The sequence below is a fragment of the Castor canadensis genome, chromosome 2, assembly GCF_047511655.1.
Source record: "Castor canadensis chromosome 2, mCasCan1.hap1v2, whole genome shotgun sequence".
Lineage (NCBI taxonomy): Eukaryota > Metazoa > Chordata > Mammalia > Rodentia > Castoridae > Castor > Castor canadensis.
The window spans coordinates 47,807,437-47,825,879 of NC_133387.1; the positions used below are offsets into that span (position 1 = coordinate 47,807,437).

General features: G+C 36.6%; 1 protein-coding gene across 3 annotated transcripts in view; it reads right to left on the reverse strand.

Annotated features, from left to right (window-relative positions):
• Window positions 1-18,443, reverse strand: part of Ppp1r9a (protein phosphatase 1 regulatory subunit 9A) — a 282,034-nt gene that overhangs the window by 39,413 nt on the left and 224,178 nt on the right. For all 3 annotated transcript variants that reach the window (XM_074064722.1, XM_074064721.1, XM_074064723.1), the window contains 4 exons: window positions 13,954-14,007; window positions 11,228-11,457; window positions 9,650-9,746; window positions 9,375-9,546 (listed from right to left, as the gene is read on the reverse strand). In XM_074064722.1, coding sequence (XP_073920823.1) covers window positions 9,375-9,546; window positions 9,650-9,746; window positions 11,228-11,457; window positions 13,954-14,007 — 553 coding nt within the window. The remainder of the gene's footprint in view (window positions 1-9,374; window positions 9,547-9,649; window positions 9,747-11,227; window positions 11,458-13,953; window positions 14,008-18,443) is intronic.

Here is an 18,443-nt window from a genome sequence, read left to right on the forward strand (position 1 = left end):
ACTGTACCTAAAACTACACTGGGCAGTATCTTCTTTCCAATCTATGTCATTAGAAATCCATGGTAATCAAGACCACATAAATACCTTAGTGGAAGAAATACTTTGGAATATAGCTATCTTGTAAATTTTCCTTAGAAAGGAATTACCCACATTGGGGTTAAAATTATCTTTACTTTCAGAAGAGCATAATCTATTTTATAGTTCTACTAAAAGCAAATAAAATTCAAAAGCAAAAATGAAATAATTTTTCCTAAAATGAACAGAAAATTACTAAGTTAAAGTGCATTCTAACAAAATAACTTTGTGTCATCAACTAAACCAACTTCAAACATCTTTTTTTCTTTTCAAGGTATACTAGGAATTGAACCTAGAGCCTCATGCATGCTAGGCAAGCATAGCATCATTTGAGCCACACCTCTGGCCTACTTCTTAGATATCTTCTAATACTAGGATCTATCTCACTATGACTGAAAGGTCTGGTGACTTCCATGAAATTATAAAGACACTATGAGAAATGTGAACCAAAGAGAGCCATCATTTTGCTGAATACCTCCTTTTGAATGTTTTACTGATTTGGCAACAAAAGTTTTAATGGTGTACATGAGTACATATTCAAAACTTGCACAATAGTAGGCAGGCAACTTATGTGCTTTATTTTTTGAGTAAGAGGACAGATTTTAGCTTTAATGATGTGCCAGAAAATGATCAATAAATATTGATTCCTCATTCATTTGGCTTGTTCATTAAATTTTTCCATAGCGATTTATCAGCAATGTTCACCTTTTAATTAGTGAAAATCAATATTTCATAGTCTGAATTATATGCTGGGATTAAAAAGCATTGAAAATAACTTATTTAGAAAAATAAAAATTGTAGAAGTTTACTAAGAAAATGTATTTGTACACATGACTTTTAAAAGACTGAATCTATCCCAGAATTCTCCCTGCCCCAATCTTAAACAATGTGACAACTTGGAATAATAACCTCGTTGTCTTGTGCCTGCTGCTCTCGTGCGGCACACTCCGGAAAGCATTCACTTTCCTTGCAATGACTTTCCATTTAGGGAATTCTGACTTTCATCATGCCTTTAACTTTATTTTAAAATTCTAGATTACAGTGCTAAAAGTGAATGCTTAATGTACTCTCAAACACTATCAGAAAATAAATCAGATGTAGTGGTAAGGGTCTAGCTTGACTTAAATCCACAGGTGTCTGAAAAGAGTCACTAACATTGAGGATCAAGAGAATCCAGTGACCTCAGGGACATCCTATTGATATAAATGTCTGGCTGGTGCTAGACTTTTTTCCTCAATAAAACTTAAACTAATACTCTAAGCCTAATTTTTAAGTGTGTTTTTTCATTCTTACTTTCCAATTATTTTGCTTAAAATTCCATTTTAAAATATTTTATTTATACAAAAATGTATGTCACATGAAAAATGAAAAAGAAGATACTTAAGTACCTCCATCAAGCCTACACAATAAAATTAGTGCTGATTTCAAAGCCCTTGCTTTTTTTTCCCTAATTATGCTATGAATGCATCCCTAAAGAATATATTAATTAGTTTTGCTTCCTCCTAAACATGGTAATGAATTGTACATGACATTCTGTAAATTGTGTTTTTGTTTGTTCAATGTTATGTTGAAAAGTGTGACTAGCATTAATTCATGTTCAACTGCAGTTATTAGGAACAATGTTTCAGTGATGTTGTGAGAGAGAGAGAGAGAGAGAGAGAGAGAGAGAGAGAGAGAGAGAGAGTGTGTGTGTGTGTGTGTGTGCACGCGCGGTGCTGGGGATTGAACCCAGGACTGTGCACATGTTAGGCAAAGTTCTCTACCACTGAGCTACATCCCCAGACGCAGGGGTGAACATTTTTTAACCCATCTTTTGGTACACATTGGCAAGAGCTTCTAGAGGATGAACATACACATCAAAGTAACTTGTTGGGCCACAGAATTTGCACAACTTTCCATTTCTGTAGATAATACCATATTATTTTAACAAAATAATTGTAAGAATTCTCCTTTCTCCCCAACAGGCTGGCTATCACATATTACTGTCAAAGTTTATCTTTGACAATCATTTCTTTTTTACTAATGAGGGTAAACACTTTTTGCTCATCTTTGGGTTTTCTCTTGCCAACTGCTTACTTACGTGTTTTGTCCATTTTTCTATTGTTAGTTGTGTTTTCTTCTGATTGGTGTGAGATCTTAATATATTACTGACAACAGTATTTTTTAGTTATATATGTTATAATTACCTCTGTCAATATTTGACTTCTCATGTTCTTTAAATGATGACCAGATTTTCTTAATATTACTTTGATCAAACTCATTCTTCTTACAATTTAGAATTTTTAAAAGAAATCTTTACAATATTTTATATTTTTTTCTAAAAGTTTTAGATATTTTTGTCATTAATACTTGAGACTTTAATCCATTTGGAACTTATTTCATGATTATGTGTGGTGGGCCCAATTTCATTTTTTCTGTATGGATGGTCAATTTTCCCAGAACAATTTTAGTTCATCCTTTCCCTACAGGTCTGCAGGGTAGTTCTGTGTTACTGTCACAGTGACACTAATGCACCAGAGTTTCTGGGCTCTGTTGTGCCAACCTACTTGTCAACTGCTGAGGCATCACACACACCATCTTCATCACTTTCATTTCATAAGGGATCCAGTGCCTGGATCATCTTATTGTTCCTCAGGAATGTTTTGACTATTCTGGGCCAAATTGTTCATCCATATACAAACACCTAATTCTAAAGATGATTTAAAGAAAAAAACAAACTTTGCTCAAATTCTGATTGAAATTGTATGAAATACATAGATTAATTTAGCATAGGGCATTTTTAAAAAATACTGAGGTTTTCTTTTTCTTATTATTTATATTCATCTTCTTTAACATATTCCTTCCCAAGGGTCTTCAGCATCTTTTGTTAAATTCTTTACTGGCTATTACATATATATATGTATATATATTTGTTTATAAACCTGTATATATATTTGTATATTGCTATTTTAAATGGTATGTTGCAAAAAACTGCATTCTGTTTGGTGGATTGACTGATTTTTAATGATTCTTAGACTCATCTACCTTGCTAAATTCTTATGATTCACAGACTTTTGAGTATTTTTATTTATTCAATTTTTTAAAAAAATCAGCGAACAATGACGATCTTGCTCTTTCTTTCTACTCCTTTTATCCCTTAACTCTTTACTTTTGCTTGTCTGGTAGTACTTGCTAAAACTTCTGGATCAATACTGCCTAGAAGAGGTAATATCCATTTAGCAGTGACACTCTGAAAGCATTTTTAATTGCAAAGGGAATTTTTGATTTCAACAGTTTGCTACTTGCTATGTTTAACAGAGCTTTTTGCTGCCTCACAGTATCAAGGTAAGGAAGTTTCTCTAAGTTATACTGGGGATAAAGCTTGTTATTATGAATAAGTATTACATTTTATTAAATGTTTGTCTTTACCCACTCAGGTAATTATATTCATTCTTCTTCTAGCAATGTGTGAATTCTAAGAGGTTTTCTAATTTTAAACCAACTTTGTGTTCTTTGCATAGACACAGTTGGTTATGATAAATTTTATTTTTAATTACATTTCTGGATTTGGCCTGTTAATATTTACTTAGGATATTTAACAGTTTTTGATGCAAATGTTTTTTTCAATAATCTGTCTTGAGTCTTGAGATCATTCCTGAATCATTTTTCTTCCTTTTGAAGTATATCTTTTAGTAGTTTTACTGAGAGCTTATTAGTGGAAAATGATTAGGTTTAGCTTTTCTGAAATGTTGTTCTATTTTATCTTATCTTATTTTAATTTAAATTGTTTGGTTTGTTTTGATTTGCTGAGATAAGGTCTCCCTATGTAAGCCTCAAACTTGAGATCCTCCCGCCTCAGACTCCCAAGGCTGACATTACAGATATGTACCACTATGCCTGGCTTTCTTTCTGATTTTTAAATTAAAACACTTCTGTTAAATAGATTGGCTACTATTTTTCTCTCAGTCCTTTGATGACACTGTCCTCTGGGTTCCATTTTTGATGCCACTGTGTTTTAGTATAATCTTTTTCATTGAATATTTTTAATTCCTGGATAGTTCCAGAATTTTCACTGTCTTTAGTGTTCCATTCTAATGTCACCAAGTATAGATTAATTTTTATTTATTCCATTTGGAATTATTTAGGCTTTTAAATAATCTGCTTTTTAATTCAATAATTCTACTTCCAGAAACCTATCTAAAAAATATATCAGGGAAACAGAATGCCATATGCATACAACAGTTCATTGCAGCACTATTTATAAGTGGTATCCTATTATTAGTGAAATCCATTAAAACTCTAGTTTTCTTAACTTACAGGGAGAGGTTTTCCCATTCCCAAGCCTTACCTGGTTATAAATTAAGATCAGTGCTAATTATAAAATTTCAGCTAGGTGCCAGTGACTCACACTTGTAATCCTAGCTACTCAGGAAGCAGAGATCAGAAGGATCGAAGTTTGAAGCCAGCTCAGGGCAAAAAGTTCTCAAGAACCTTTCTCGAAAAACCCTTCACAAAAATAGGGCTGTGGAGTGACTCGAGGTGAAGGCCCTATGTTCAAGCCCCAGTACCACAAAAAAAAAAAAAAAAAAAAAAAAAAAAATTCAAAGCATGGACTTCATTCACCTGGTACTTGGTCTGATAAGGTTATGTCTGGTGATCACAAAAATAGATGCCAAGAGAGAAAGTAGAAGTGGGCCCTTGGGATTCTATACATCTTCTAAGATATTGTAAAAGAACTCTATAGTCAGATGTGGTGACATATGACATAATTGTAGTGCTCCAGAGGCTGAAGAAGGGGGATCATGAGTTTAAGGCCAGTCTGGCTACATAGTGACATCCTGTCTCAAAACCAAAACCAACTACAACAAAATGCTACAAAGGAACTAAGCCTTTCTGTTTGTTAGAGAAAATTCTGTGGCACAGGTGCCTGAGACACTCTGCTGAGTGAGTTTGTGCAATCTGAACTCTGCCTGGCACCAGCTGCTCATTCTGCCAGCTTTGTGTGTCAAGTGCCAGGTTCTTGTAGAAACCAGGACATTGTTTTGCTGCATTTTGTTCTTACAAGGGGGGTACCTTTATTTTGGTAATGGTTTAGAATCTCTCCAATGTTAATTAGTATCATTAAAGCAACCCACTTATTCAAGAGAATACACTGTGCCAGGCAGGACTAATTTTGATTAGGTCTTTGTCACATTTCATTATTTCATGAAGCTTATAGAAATTTTAAGTCAAACGAAACAGTTAATGGTGCTTCTCAGTCGCTAAAGCTATTTCAGGATTGCTACAATGGCCCAGTTACATTGCTCTGTGCTGCATTTGCTATTAACGTTATCGTGATGGGAAGCACTGGCTCCATGTACCATGTTCTGCACAAAGTACTTAACTAACAGTTTCTATCTAATCCTCATATCAACATGGTAAATTTTACAGTTCCTAATTATTCCATTCTTATAAGACCAAGCAAATAAAATAACTTATTTGTAGTCACACAATTAAAAGGTGAAAGAGTTGATACTTAAATATAGTTAGGTAACTAAAGAAAGGAAGTTGTGTACCCAGCCTTCTGTGTGCATGCTTTGGGGAAGACAGCATGCAGTATTATCTGACTAGTGAGCTGCTGGCTGAGTACGTAAGTTGAGTTGGTATGGGCAGCAATACCCAAAGTTCACAGTGATCTCTGATCTGTGAATGGCTTCACAACCCCACAGACAACTCAGTTTCTGGTTACCTCAAAACTGCTGTGGGTCACAACAGTTACAAACTATGTGCCAACTCTTCTTTAGACAGTGCTTTTACTCCAAAAAGACCTCCATGCCACTTCGAATGATCCCACTTTTCTCAGATTTAGGAAAAAAATCATTCTAATTCTATGCAATTTTTCTCTTCTCGGAACTCCCTCATCTCTTATATAATGCCTTCCATTCTAATTTTGTCTCTTACTAACCCTTCCTCTTTTACACCCTTAATCCCAGTCCCCTACAAATTATATACCTTGTTACATTCTTGTCAAAGCCTGGCACTTTCTACCAAGTCAATGCACCAACTAAAATATGCCGGGATTTGGTGTTCAAAATAACTTTTTAAATAGTATTGTACTTATTTCTGATCTGTGATGATAGTCTAGTAAAAATCTGCCTTCATCTATAACTTCCAACTATTGGGCCTAGTGTTTCAGTATCCCTAAGGAACATGCATAATCCTGCTCTAATAAAACAGACTTTATAATCTCTGAAGGAGAAACAGTATCATCAAGGGGATCCTGAAATATCTAGCTGCTCAGGATGAACATGTTATATTTCAGTGTCTTTTCTAGGAAATCTAACCAAGTTAAGCTTACAATACCTCAACCTCTCTAACTTGCCTGTTCTCTGCTCTTATTCTAATCCTGATGATTAACTGGCCAGCCACCAAAGGTGCTGTCATTTCATGGTCTTGGGTACAGGGAGAGAGAACTGTTATGTTGTCACTGAGGTATCAGTGAATGACAATCAGGAACCATGGCAGTTGGACAGAATTATAATTTTCTCCTGTCCTGGCACACATGGAAAATAACATTTGACCAGCATATTGGTATAAATAGGAAGGATTTGGGATCTGCTATAGATAGCTCTTGGCGAGAAAAAGAATCATTCCATTTGCTTTATGTAATTATGATAAGAATAAAGTGTTAGCAATATTAAATGATGAATTTGTATGTGTAATCCTTATCAAAATTTTAGTGAAATACTTGTACTGGCTTAGTTTAGATAGAGAGCCATATGATAGTGTTCAAAGCTAATGTTAACTGCAAATTTTTGTATGGTTTGGAAATTGTTTCATTACTCAAAAATGTGCAATAATTCAATATTAAGAGTCACGCTATTATCCAGTTCTAGTCAGGAAGCTCTGTTCTAGAAGGTAAGAATATACATGATGAATGGATGCTAAGCCTTCCTCCTTTCTCCCCTTACCTTTCTTCCTCCTCTCCTTCTTCCCTCTTCTCTTTATTCTGACATAGTTTTGTTGACCTGTCATTGACAATCCTTTTGGTTCATGAGCTGCCTTGAGGCCCCAAACTTGCTACCCACCCTGTCTTAACACTCTAGAGCTCAGAAAGCAGATGAGAACTGGACGGTCCCCAGAGGTGAGGTAGATGGCACTGAGCCTAACAGGTACCAGTCTGGGGAACTTACTGCAAGTCCTGTACCTTGCAGTTACATAGAGTGACAAGGCACCTTTTAATACTGAATGGCCTGTTAGGTCTGCAGCCTTCCTCTCCTTTCAAAACCTGTAGTACTTCAGTGTTCCCTAGCAACAGAAGCAAAGGATCAATTTAGAAAAGTGCTTTCCAGAGCATTCTATCTAGCTACTGACCAAACCATTTTAGTTTAGTGATCAAGCAATTGAAATTCAAGGAGATCTATCACTGACTGTTCTCAGCAGCACCTAATATGTGTGCTACTAAAGTCTGGGATGACAGATTCCACCTCTAGTGCAAAGCATGGATGGGTTTCATTAAGAATTAGCCTCTGCGCCTCACTGTGAGCCCTCAGTGTTGCTAGGGAAACAGATAATGATGTGGCAGAATGGGGGTGTGGAATAGGAAAAGGGTTCAAAAGAAACGCAAGGTTTTGATCCAAATCAGCATGTTAATAGTATAGTTTGTTGATCTTCGGCAGTCACATAATTTAATAAATATTATTAATTACAGGTTTGACAAAATACAGATTTCTAAATGGGAAGAAATGAATAGTAATGAAAAGTTATGGGTTACTGAGCATATGCTGTGCACATCACGGTGAGAACATGTATTTAAAATAAACTACAATTAACTTTAAAGTTAAAACATTCAAAGGGTAAAAAACCCACAGTAGTTTGGTTTCTGATTTTTTTTTAAGATACCAATCATACAGTGCTCCAGGTATAAAAACTGTAATTCCATAAGTTCTCATAAAACTACTTTTTTTTTTTTGGCCTCACAGACTAAGTCATATAGCCTCAAAAATATGCCAGTAAGGCACAGAAGAATGAATTATCACTATTTTTATATTATACATGGTAAAGCCAACTCAGAGAAGGTGAATGATCTTACCGAAGTCACACAGCTTCTCTTTTAGTTTTAATGCTGGTGCTAAATCCTCCTCATTGAGCTGCCTGAGAGGCCGCTATTATTTAATATAGGCATATCTATATGCTTTGTTATTTATAAATTATATCCTATTTAGGGAAAACCCACCAGAAAGACATAAACCTAATGACTGGATTCAAATCTCTAGATATCAGTTTCATTTTAAATGAACATTTCCAACACTTTTCATTGTTAATGGTAAGAGGTTAGTTCTAAAACTAGGATATAAACACTTGTTTATCAGGAAAGTCTCACTGGAGACATTTTAGTAAGTGAGAAAGAGCATCAAAAAATGAAAGAGCTCATTATTAACAGGGTTTTCCTACATGACAAATTGCTGCCCGTGAGTCGCTGATGAAGCACAATCCTGCCGAGCACTATTCTTTTTCACTTTCCAAAGAAAGTGAAACCAAGTTTCCTATCTTCTGCATATTTATCTTTATGAATTCTTACATATTTTCTAATTTATGAATGTGCCACAAATGTTAAAACACTAATTCACCTTCATATACACACAGTCTGTGCAGGGCAACATGTGTGTGTGTGAGAAAATAAGTGACTTATTTACAGTTGTTGTATTCAATCCAGTGTTTGGTTTTATTTGGTCTTGGACGGGGAAGATGTGAGGAGCACACACAGGACACCAAGGTAAAAGCACAACAAAACTGAATGGAACTTTTAACTAAATGAGTTCCATGTGACAGAAACAGGTAGTTGGCCTCCTTGACAAGATGTCAAGAACAGAATCTCTCTTCTAAGGACTGAGACATTCTAAGTCTTAATTCATTAATACATATAAACAGTGAGGCTCATCCTAGATGAGATACCGTTTTTAAGGCAATTTATAAAGTACAGCAGTTTTCTAATGGTTTAAAAATAATACTTGGTTTGTCTTTAGTTGGGATTTCGTTCACTGTTTTACATTAAAGTTTTTATTTATTCATTTATTTTGAGGAAGGCAGGACTGAGGTTTGAACTCAGGGCCTCGTGCTTGCTAGGCAGACACTCTACCACTTGAGCAACTCCAAAAGTCCTAAAGCATTTATTTTTAATAAAGTAAAAGCTAAGATGAGAGACTCCCATTTTTATGAGACTTTTCTTCTTTCCCAGAGTAGAAAAGCATTTTTAGCATTTGAATCTGGGTCAGAAAAAGAAAAAAGTCCAAATGACATAGTCATTAAAAATGATCTTTTTGAGGTTGGGTTAAACAAACCTTGGCTTAGGCCATCCTGACATGATGTTTGCTTGACATCCACATTCTCCATGGTGTCTGTTTTTGAGACTTCACTGAGAGATGTTCTTCTCTCAAAGATGTTGTTGTTATTGTTGACTTGAGTCCCGTTTTGCTTCAGTAGTCTGAACACTTCAGCTTCCAAGTCTCTAATCTAGAAAAACAAAACCCATTCATTCAGAAACTAATCCAGCACTCCTCTCCCAGTACCAGGCCAAACGATCTCACTACTTTGCATGTTTGAGAACACGACTCACCTGCACTTGTAGACGCTGAACTTCCACAAGATGAGCTTTTTCCAAATCTTCTATTTTCTTCCTTTCTACTTCCTGTCTTTTGATGAAATCTAGCTCTCTTAAAAAAGAAAAATAAAAGATTTGATTGTAACAAATGTGAATGTTCTTATCTGAAGTCATACTGCAGAGTGGGATGAACAAGTAGACAGTTACTTAAATAAATAAAACTGAAACATAGCTAAAGAAAAAGCTGTGGTAATGAAAGAAAATAAAACATCTTTAATGGGTCACAAAATAGAGGAAACTGTTTTGATTCTGCTTATGAGTTTCATTCATAGCTCCTGATTCTAGGGTACCCATTAGGTAGTAGCTACTGTGCTAATGACCCACCTTGGGTAACTTAGTGGAGGTAATTACATGTCAGGTAGGAATGGTTCGTATTTCCGATGTCATATATATATAAGTAAACTGAAGGAACTGATGCTAAGAGTTGAAAAAAGATAACCATAATAACTTTCTTTCTATGGATGTCGCGGGAGGGGACTGGGTAGGTCAGAAGCATGGAGGGAAGCCCTCACTCACACACCTAAAGATGATATCGGGAGAAGGAGAAATACCTCCATTCTGAGAGCCTAGAACAGAATACACAAATTTGGTGAATTTTATTATAAAATTATTACATGGAAGAGACTTAGATCTGGTATTATTGACAAAAAAGATACTGACGTGCTGAATTCACAGCAACAAAGAGCAATTATGCCTTATATGTCTTATAGCAATCTCTCCTAAATATTAAAAATATTATTTCCATGATAAGAAATAGAGATGTGGTGAATCTGACACATGTACTGAGCTTCGCAGACTTAGCATGGAAGACCAGAAAAGGTACCGGCACTACATTTTCATTCAAGCTAGCCAGAAAAACTAATAAAAAACTCTAGAAGAAATCATCCCTATCATCCCCCTCACATGACATCACCATCCAGGAGATGGAAGCAAAGCAGCTATAGCTCAGAAGAGAACTACTGACAGGCAACAGCAGAGTGCAGCATGGCCTCTCCCATTGTAGCTAACAGGGACCCTGGTGATCCCTCAACAGTTAAGAAAGGTGGCTGGGCAGGGTGGGGAACCCGCCAGTCAATATTAACACTGTCTGTAGTAGGAGATTTCCGCAATGACTGGTTCTAAGAACACAGATAGAAGCAGCCTGGCCAAGGCCCCGACTGCTGCTTCACATGCACAATATCCAAGTCAGTCTTTTCTGCACCACTTCAGCTGGGCTTTGTGCTTCTAAATCACAGAGGCGTTTCCAGAACAAAGAAACTGAATGTATTAACAGTTACTATCAATGGTAATCAAAAACACTAGGAGGCAAACGGCTGCACACAAACCATACTCTCCTATTAAAAAAAAATAACTTCATAGAAGTAATTTCTAAAATACAATGACTATGTCCAAAACTTATGTCCAAATGACTATGTTTCTGAAAGAGAAAATCCTGAGATCATCTTTTCCTTTCCATTAGGTATTACCAAGTTACTGAATATAAGTCTTCTTTAGATCTGAATAACTATTCTTTAGTCATTAGACACTGCTTACTTTTGCTGAAAATCCTTGATCAGTTTCTTTGCTTTGTTGTATTTCTTTTCCAAGGCCTGGTACTGGCTCTGAGTCTCTTTGAGGTGCTCATTCACTGTGTGGCATAATGTTTGAGCCTCAATCCAGTAGCTTTCCAACTTCAGCATTCTTTCTTTATTCTCTTCTATGTTCTGTTGGAGTTGGGTTTTTTCTAGCTCCCACCTTACTTTCTCATTTTCTGCTGCTTGCAGCTAAAGAAAGGCAAGAAGAACTTGGGTAGGTCTGTAGCAAAAATCTCTCACATCTTTATAGCATGCTTTGGATTAAATCCCATTGTCACACATAATCATCAAGACACCTTGAGATAAGAAAAGCAATTATTATTTCCATAGTCCCATACAGGATAAACGGAAGTCTTGAAAAGTGAAATGATTTGCCTAAGGCCACATGTTTGATAAACGATAAAAACATGGATTTGATTCCAACTCCCACAAACTTTCCTTTACATCATGTGGTTTGAAAATCTGTAAGCAGGAAAAGATATTTTAGAGTTTGACTGCCTATGTCTATGAATGTCAGCAGATTTTCTTTGATAGATTTTTTTTTAATGTAAGGTGATAAGAAAAAATTAACTTAAAAGGGAGTGGGGGAGAGGTCAGATGAGAGGTGTAGAATCGCAATTTGGTGTAATGTTAAGAAGGGGACTTTGGAGTCAATCAGCTTAGATTTGAATCCCACTTCTGCCATCATTGACCCTGAAAGCGTGGGCAGGTAATTGAAATTCTCCAAGCCGTATCTCCTATTTAACAGAATTGTGATATAACACACCAGTGTGCTTAGAATATCTCTGTGAGCATAATAATCTTTTGACAACTGTTAGCTATTATTACTTTGCTTTTCACCCTCTTGATGATATTAGGCCCTTTATTTCAATTTATACGAACATAATCTGTAGCTCATTATATTATAGGCAGCATGATGAATTTCTAGATCTTCATAAAGTTCAATTCACATAAAAGTGTAAAAGAGATAATTGTAAGTAAAAATATAAATGCTTGTTGATTAAGTAAAAACTCTAATGGAACAGAAAGGCTGTTTGTAGTTTCTGCTTCCACGTTCCCTTATAATTGAAGCCATACTAGTCGAACACTCTCATTTTTACAGAAATTGAAGATTGACCACTTAGGTGAGTCACTTATTCACAACTATCTGTTTTTCAATCTAGCACTTTATCTACTTCCTGTCTTCTTTAAAGTCTAAAAAGATGCAAGTCATTATAGCTCAATGTTCAAAAGCAAGATATTCCAAAATCAGACTGCATTCAGCAAATGCAAAAATATATATTCACATAAATATATATACATAGTTGCATTTTTATGTAAAATTTAAACTAAATACATTTGTCAAACAGATTACAAATAAAAAAACAGCCAAAACGACTTCAAAATTAGAAATAAGAAAAATACTAATTTATGGTGTTTTCTACATGAAATATTTATAGTCTAACACCTAAGCTCCATTAAAGTATTTAAATCACGGGAAAACCTTTGTCAAGAAACAATTTCAATTTAAAACAGGACTAGTTTTTTTTTTAAAAAACTGCATCTTTTATTAAGCAACATTTTGTGACAAGTTGCTTATTTACCAATCACCTACTAATTTAAGAATTACTATTCACAGTGCTAGGCTGACATCATGAATGAGGTACAGATATGTTTTCACCAAAGAGCTCCAGAGCAGATTAGCTGAGATTACCATTTAACCAAAATAGCCTTGCTAATTCAGCTCCATGTAAAACCCGGGCAAAAACCAAAGCAAGTGTTCAATGTGAATAAGAGAACAGGTAATTAGTGGTGGGAGAACAATTATGTCTTAATTTAAAAAAGATTATAGAAGCAATAAAAATACTGTTTTAAAGTAATTCGAAAGATACTTTTAAATCTTGGAAATTAAGTTTTTGCTACAACTAAACACAATTGAAATATCTCATACAATATTGAATTATATATATACATACACACACAGAGACTAATACACAATCCCTTTAATCAAGACTTTCTTCCCCATGAATTTAAATAATGCAAACTAAAGTTATTTAAAAATTTGAGGCTGGGGGGTGTGGCTCAAGCATTTAGAGTACCTGCCTGGCAAGGGCAATGTTCTAAATTCAAACCCTAGTACCATCAAAAAAAATTTTTTTTAGTAATACTTTGTGCCAAAAATGAATAATGCAATGTATTATATTAAATTTATAACATGCTTATAATTATTTCTAGGAGTAAGTCTGTAATTATTTATAATTATTTTTAAGTAATTTAATTCTTAGAAATTATTTTTTATCAAAAGTAATGGGCTATACTTAAGACAATGTTTCTGGTGGATAAGCTAACAATGAATAAATGGTTAGATCTATTTATAATAAAGTAAAAGAAATGGAGATACGATATGTCAGCCGATACTCATGGAATTAGTGATTAAAACATACTTCAGATGCCTAACTCATTAAAAAATGCTATTTTATTAAGAACTCTAAGGGGAATTGGCCACATATGTGCAAATACATAAATATAGATTAAAAATATCAAATATCATGTTATTTTCACTGAGAGATATGCAAATATGTTTGTCTCTGCACCTACCAGGGGAAATGAATCTTTCCCATTCTTATTCTTTCAAATGCACAGGAACAAACCCTTTAGTTTTGAGGCTTAGAGAGTACAATTCAAGTACCATGTATTGGTGCTTACCTTTGTCTTCAATTTTTGAATCTCTGCTTCTGTAACTGCATGCTTGATTTGTAACTGAAAATTGAAAAGAAAAAAATCTCAACTAAGAGTTACCTACATTTTTAAAGTCTCTGCAGCTAAGAGAAACCTTATTACATAGTAAAAACCCTAGAAAAGTACTGCAATGCAGCAGGTTGTAAATTAAAATGTCCAGTGTGTAAAATGACTCATAGGGTGCAAACTAATTAAACACAAAGTTTATGGCTCACACTTCCTAACATCAGCTTAGGTTCCTAGTTTAAGTGCTCAGGGACCAAGGAGAAGAAAACATATTTCTTGCCCTTTTTGCAGCTCTGCCTTTATGATCTTAGTGTCAAGGAACAGCTTCTATGCCAAGTCTAGAGGACTGAAAGGTGTAAGCCTGCAAGTCAGTTGGCAGAGGGCAGAATAAACATGCAATTCCACATCGGGAGGATAGGTGGCACCATGGCTCCGTGAATCACTCGCACATTTTAACCAGCAGCTAACTGCAAAGGGGGAAGGAAGATGCAGTTCCATAGTGAAATGTACCATTTTTGTTTTAATTTCAGGAAAAAACAGATCCAGACTTCTGTCCTCCAAAAGATCTGCTTGTATTAAAAGAGCTTATGCAAGAACAATCAATGAATTATTCCTTCAAGGATAAATAAACACCCCCAAGTTTAAGGAACATAATTTGTGGGGCCACAATTTCTTTTCTCTCCCTGTATCTGGCTGGCTCTGGAATTCAGAATTTTCCCAATTTTAGAGATACGCCTCTTCCATCAACTGGCACATGACCTGCAGTGGGTCTGCTGAGACTCTGCCACCAAACACATGAATTTTTTCTTACTCTCAAGTATATGAACGTGGCCAGTAAGTGAGGTGTGTAAAGACTGTGAACAGCAAGCATCCTGTCACATTTGATCAGGTTGGACCACCAAATTACTTTGCCGCAAACTTACACAGAGGCCTGTTTTCAGAGCATTTTTGATGTAGGACTCTAACACAAGAGACTTATCCGAAACTTGAAGTACTTCTGTAATCAAGTAAGGCTAAGAAGTTTTCTTATCAGAAGTAAGGAAGCTGCCAACAGTAGGACTGAAATGGGGAGCTCTAGAATAGTAGTGGGATCCCTTGGAGCCACAGCACCTCTTTTGGGTTTTCAACTTGTATTCCTTGTTTTACTGGGTGAGTAGGGGCATGTGGGAATGATAATAAGGGCAAGAAGGAGAATCCAGGAGAGGTCAGTGCTGATGGCTAACAGCCGAGAACCTGAGGTTCCAGTTCTGCCATATGCGAGACTATGTAGACTGCAGGACCTTAGCTCTGCTGCACAGGGTGACCCTGAAACTGTTTTAAATTGGACTGTGCCACTCCCATGCCTTGTTTCTTTCACTCTTTCTGTCCTGGTCACTCTGGACATCTGACTGAGGTGGTTGTTACTCCTTCATAGTCACTGGATCCTGTGGGCTTCTGTGCTCTGAGAGTCTGCTGGAGAGTAAGGAGTCTTCCTTCCTAGGAGGCCCAGAGTCTTACTGATACAACTCTCACTCACCTACCTTTAGTAGCTGCTCAGAGCACTAGTGTGCCCGGCGAAGAACCTATCACAATTTTTGTCAGTGAAGGACCATACAAAAGACATAGCAATGTTGCTCCAAACTCCCAGCAACTCCTTTCCACTCAAGGGCCTGGTCTAGATGTATTCCGGAGCCTGCCAATGCCAGGCCATCAGCTAGACAGTTTCAATGCCCAGCGGGTCCTCCAACTGTGGGCCCCGTGGGGGACACACAAAAGCAGAATCCTGATACTTCTGAACTCGCTGATGTTGGGAAACTACGCTCACATAGATAACTGACTTGTCTACTGTTCACAGTGAATCACATTAAAATCAGAACTAGAGGGCTGGGGAAGTAGTAGAGTGCCTGCCTAGCAAGTGTGAGGCTCTGAACCAAAAAAACAAAAAACAAAAACTCCAAAAGCCAAACAACAACAAAACCAAATCAGGACTAGAACCTGTACCTTCTGGATTTTTTTGGCTCTGGTCCAATGCTGTTTTTCTCAAAAAATTAGATTGAACATAACAGGTATGTATTGAGGTGCTGCTATGTGCAAGATGTCGTGAAGATAACACTTTATCCAGCAAATCCTTGCACCTAGGTGACTTTGGAGTACTTACAACAGTTATTGGCGGGAACATCTCCTAGTTCTTTCTACTACATGTCAAGTGTGAAGAGTTATAAATCAGACTGATTGAATTCATCTCAGATTTACTGTGCCCTAGCTGCATGGTGTAGGAAAATTACTTAATCTCTCTTACCATTGTTTTCCTTGCCTCCAAAATGCTGTTCCTCATAGTTTGTAGCCTTCCTTATTGGAAGATGAGATGAGATAAGCCACGTAAAGTACTTAGCACAATGGCCAACACAGAATAATTCCTCAATAAAGTCAGCCAGGACCAGAAGAATGACCTAAACAACTCAAGTTCTACTCAATTCGACCTCCAAGTTAAAAGTGTTAAAGGCTGCACACTTCTGGCTCTATTTGTGGAGTAGCAAGAAATGAAAACGGCCTATTTCACAATGACACTGTACTGGGGGCAAGGGCCAGAATTCATTTTCTTAGTGATTTAACTCCCCATAGGCTAACCAAGGCTATGGCCTGCGACTTGTTGAAACTTTGGACTTTCTTTACTCAGATCACCGTGACCTCTGTAAGTTGCTTCTCTGGACCTCAGTTTCCCAAATGGAAATGAGAGAGCTGAATTATAGGTGTGACATTTATAAAACAATGAGCCTAAAGTTAGTTGCCATGGTTTCAGAGTCTAGAACTTCTTGTCCTAAGATAGAATTTTCTTCTTATTAATCTATACACTAGATTAGTATGCTGATATATGGGACAAACCTAAATAAAAGCGTAAATAGCCTAGTCATCCCACCCCTTCCCATCTTACCAAAATGGATAAGGAAGGGAGCTGAACCCATTAGCACTGAGGTGAGAACAGCTGATAAGACCCTGGAGCATTCAGAAGTGCCACTAAATTCTTTAGATTCAGGAAAGTGGAATGAGTTTTGTGAAGTCAGAGTGTATTCAGAAGAGGAACAAAAGTTTTAGTGTAAGATTTCTTAGTATTCATCGGGTCTAAAATTACACATATTGATTCTTTTAATACTGCGTTACATTAAGAGAATTTCTACAAACCCATCACTAATAGCAGGAAAAGCATAAAAATACACTAACTGAAGTCTTTTCACTTTATACAATAAGAAATTACATCAAATTGCAGAGCTAACAGTTTTGTCAAAGGCAGGTTTTAGAAATCTCAGACCACGGGTCTTTCCGCTAATACTAAATTTCTTACATTTGTAGGACCCTTTATCTTTTTCATTATCTCCCTGTTATTGCAAATGACTCCATGAGGAAGGCAGAACCCGTCCTGCTGGTCTCATTGCTCATTGGGAAGAGGTTCAGAGAAGCACAGGTTTCCAAAATTTTCCACCAGTAATAGTGGTGGAGGGGAAACAGTCCCAGGTGTGACTTGTCCTACTTCTGGTTCCTCCCTCCACCATGGATCTAACTGAGTTGCTTGGAACTATATTCCTCACTTGGTCCTTACACAACTCCTGAGGCATATGTCATCATTGTCACCCCCAGATGAGAAATTGTTACTCCGACAGGGAACTATGGATCACTTTGGACAGTCTCTGAGTATTCTGGCATAAATGTAAGATGGTGCCTAAGCAGCTGCTGCTAATAATAAATCTTAGACCTCTCTCTCTCTCTCTCTGAAATTCAACCATCAGTTAGTGAACAAGACAATGTGCCAGACACTGTGCTGGTCATATGAACATATGAACACAGCATAGAATCTACTTTTGAGATAACTGCTTCGGGGAGATTAATAAACAGCACTTCATGAGACAAGTTCTGCAGGTGATGCTGAGAGAAAGGGCAGAGGGGACTTGCTCCTAGATGGCCCCATTAGGCTTCTGTGACTAGGTCAGAGGATATAACTCGGTCTATTGTCTTTCAGATCCAACTGTGGGCTCAACCTTCCAGGCAAAATGGGCAACATGGGCTTGAGATACTTCCATCCAAGAGGAAGAGAAAGCTGCTTTTTCAAAGGGGTGAGGAAACTTGACAGAAGAGATGTGGCTGGGAAGAGATTTCTCTTCCCTACAGCAGCTCTCTAAAAAGATTATAAGTCAGTGTCTCTTAACTTACAAGACCAATGTCTTTCATCTTTTCTGTCACCTTTAACATGAATGCCATTGATATCCACCCCAGGATACAATTCCTACAAAGAACAGGAGCTGTCATTTAACATTCTGTAGGTGTGCCTGCTGTGTATATTTTGTTTATTTTTTTCAAAATGATGAATGTGGAGCATGTGTGTCTGACTGAATCAATGTAATCCAAATATAACCACCAGAAACATACTTATCCAGAAACATAAATATTCAATTTGAACTTCTGCACTCACTCTACTTATC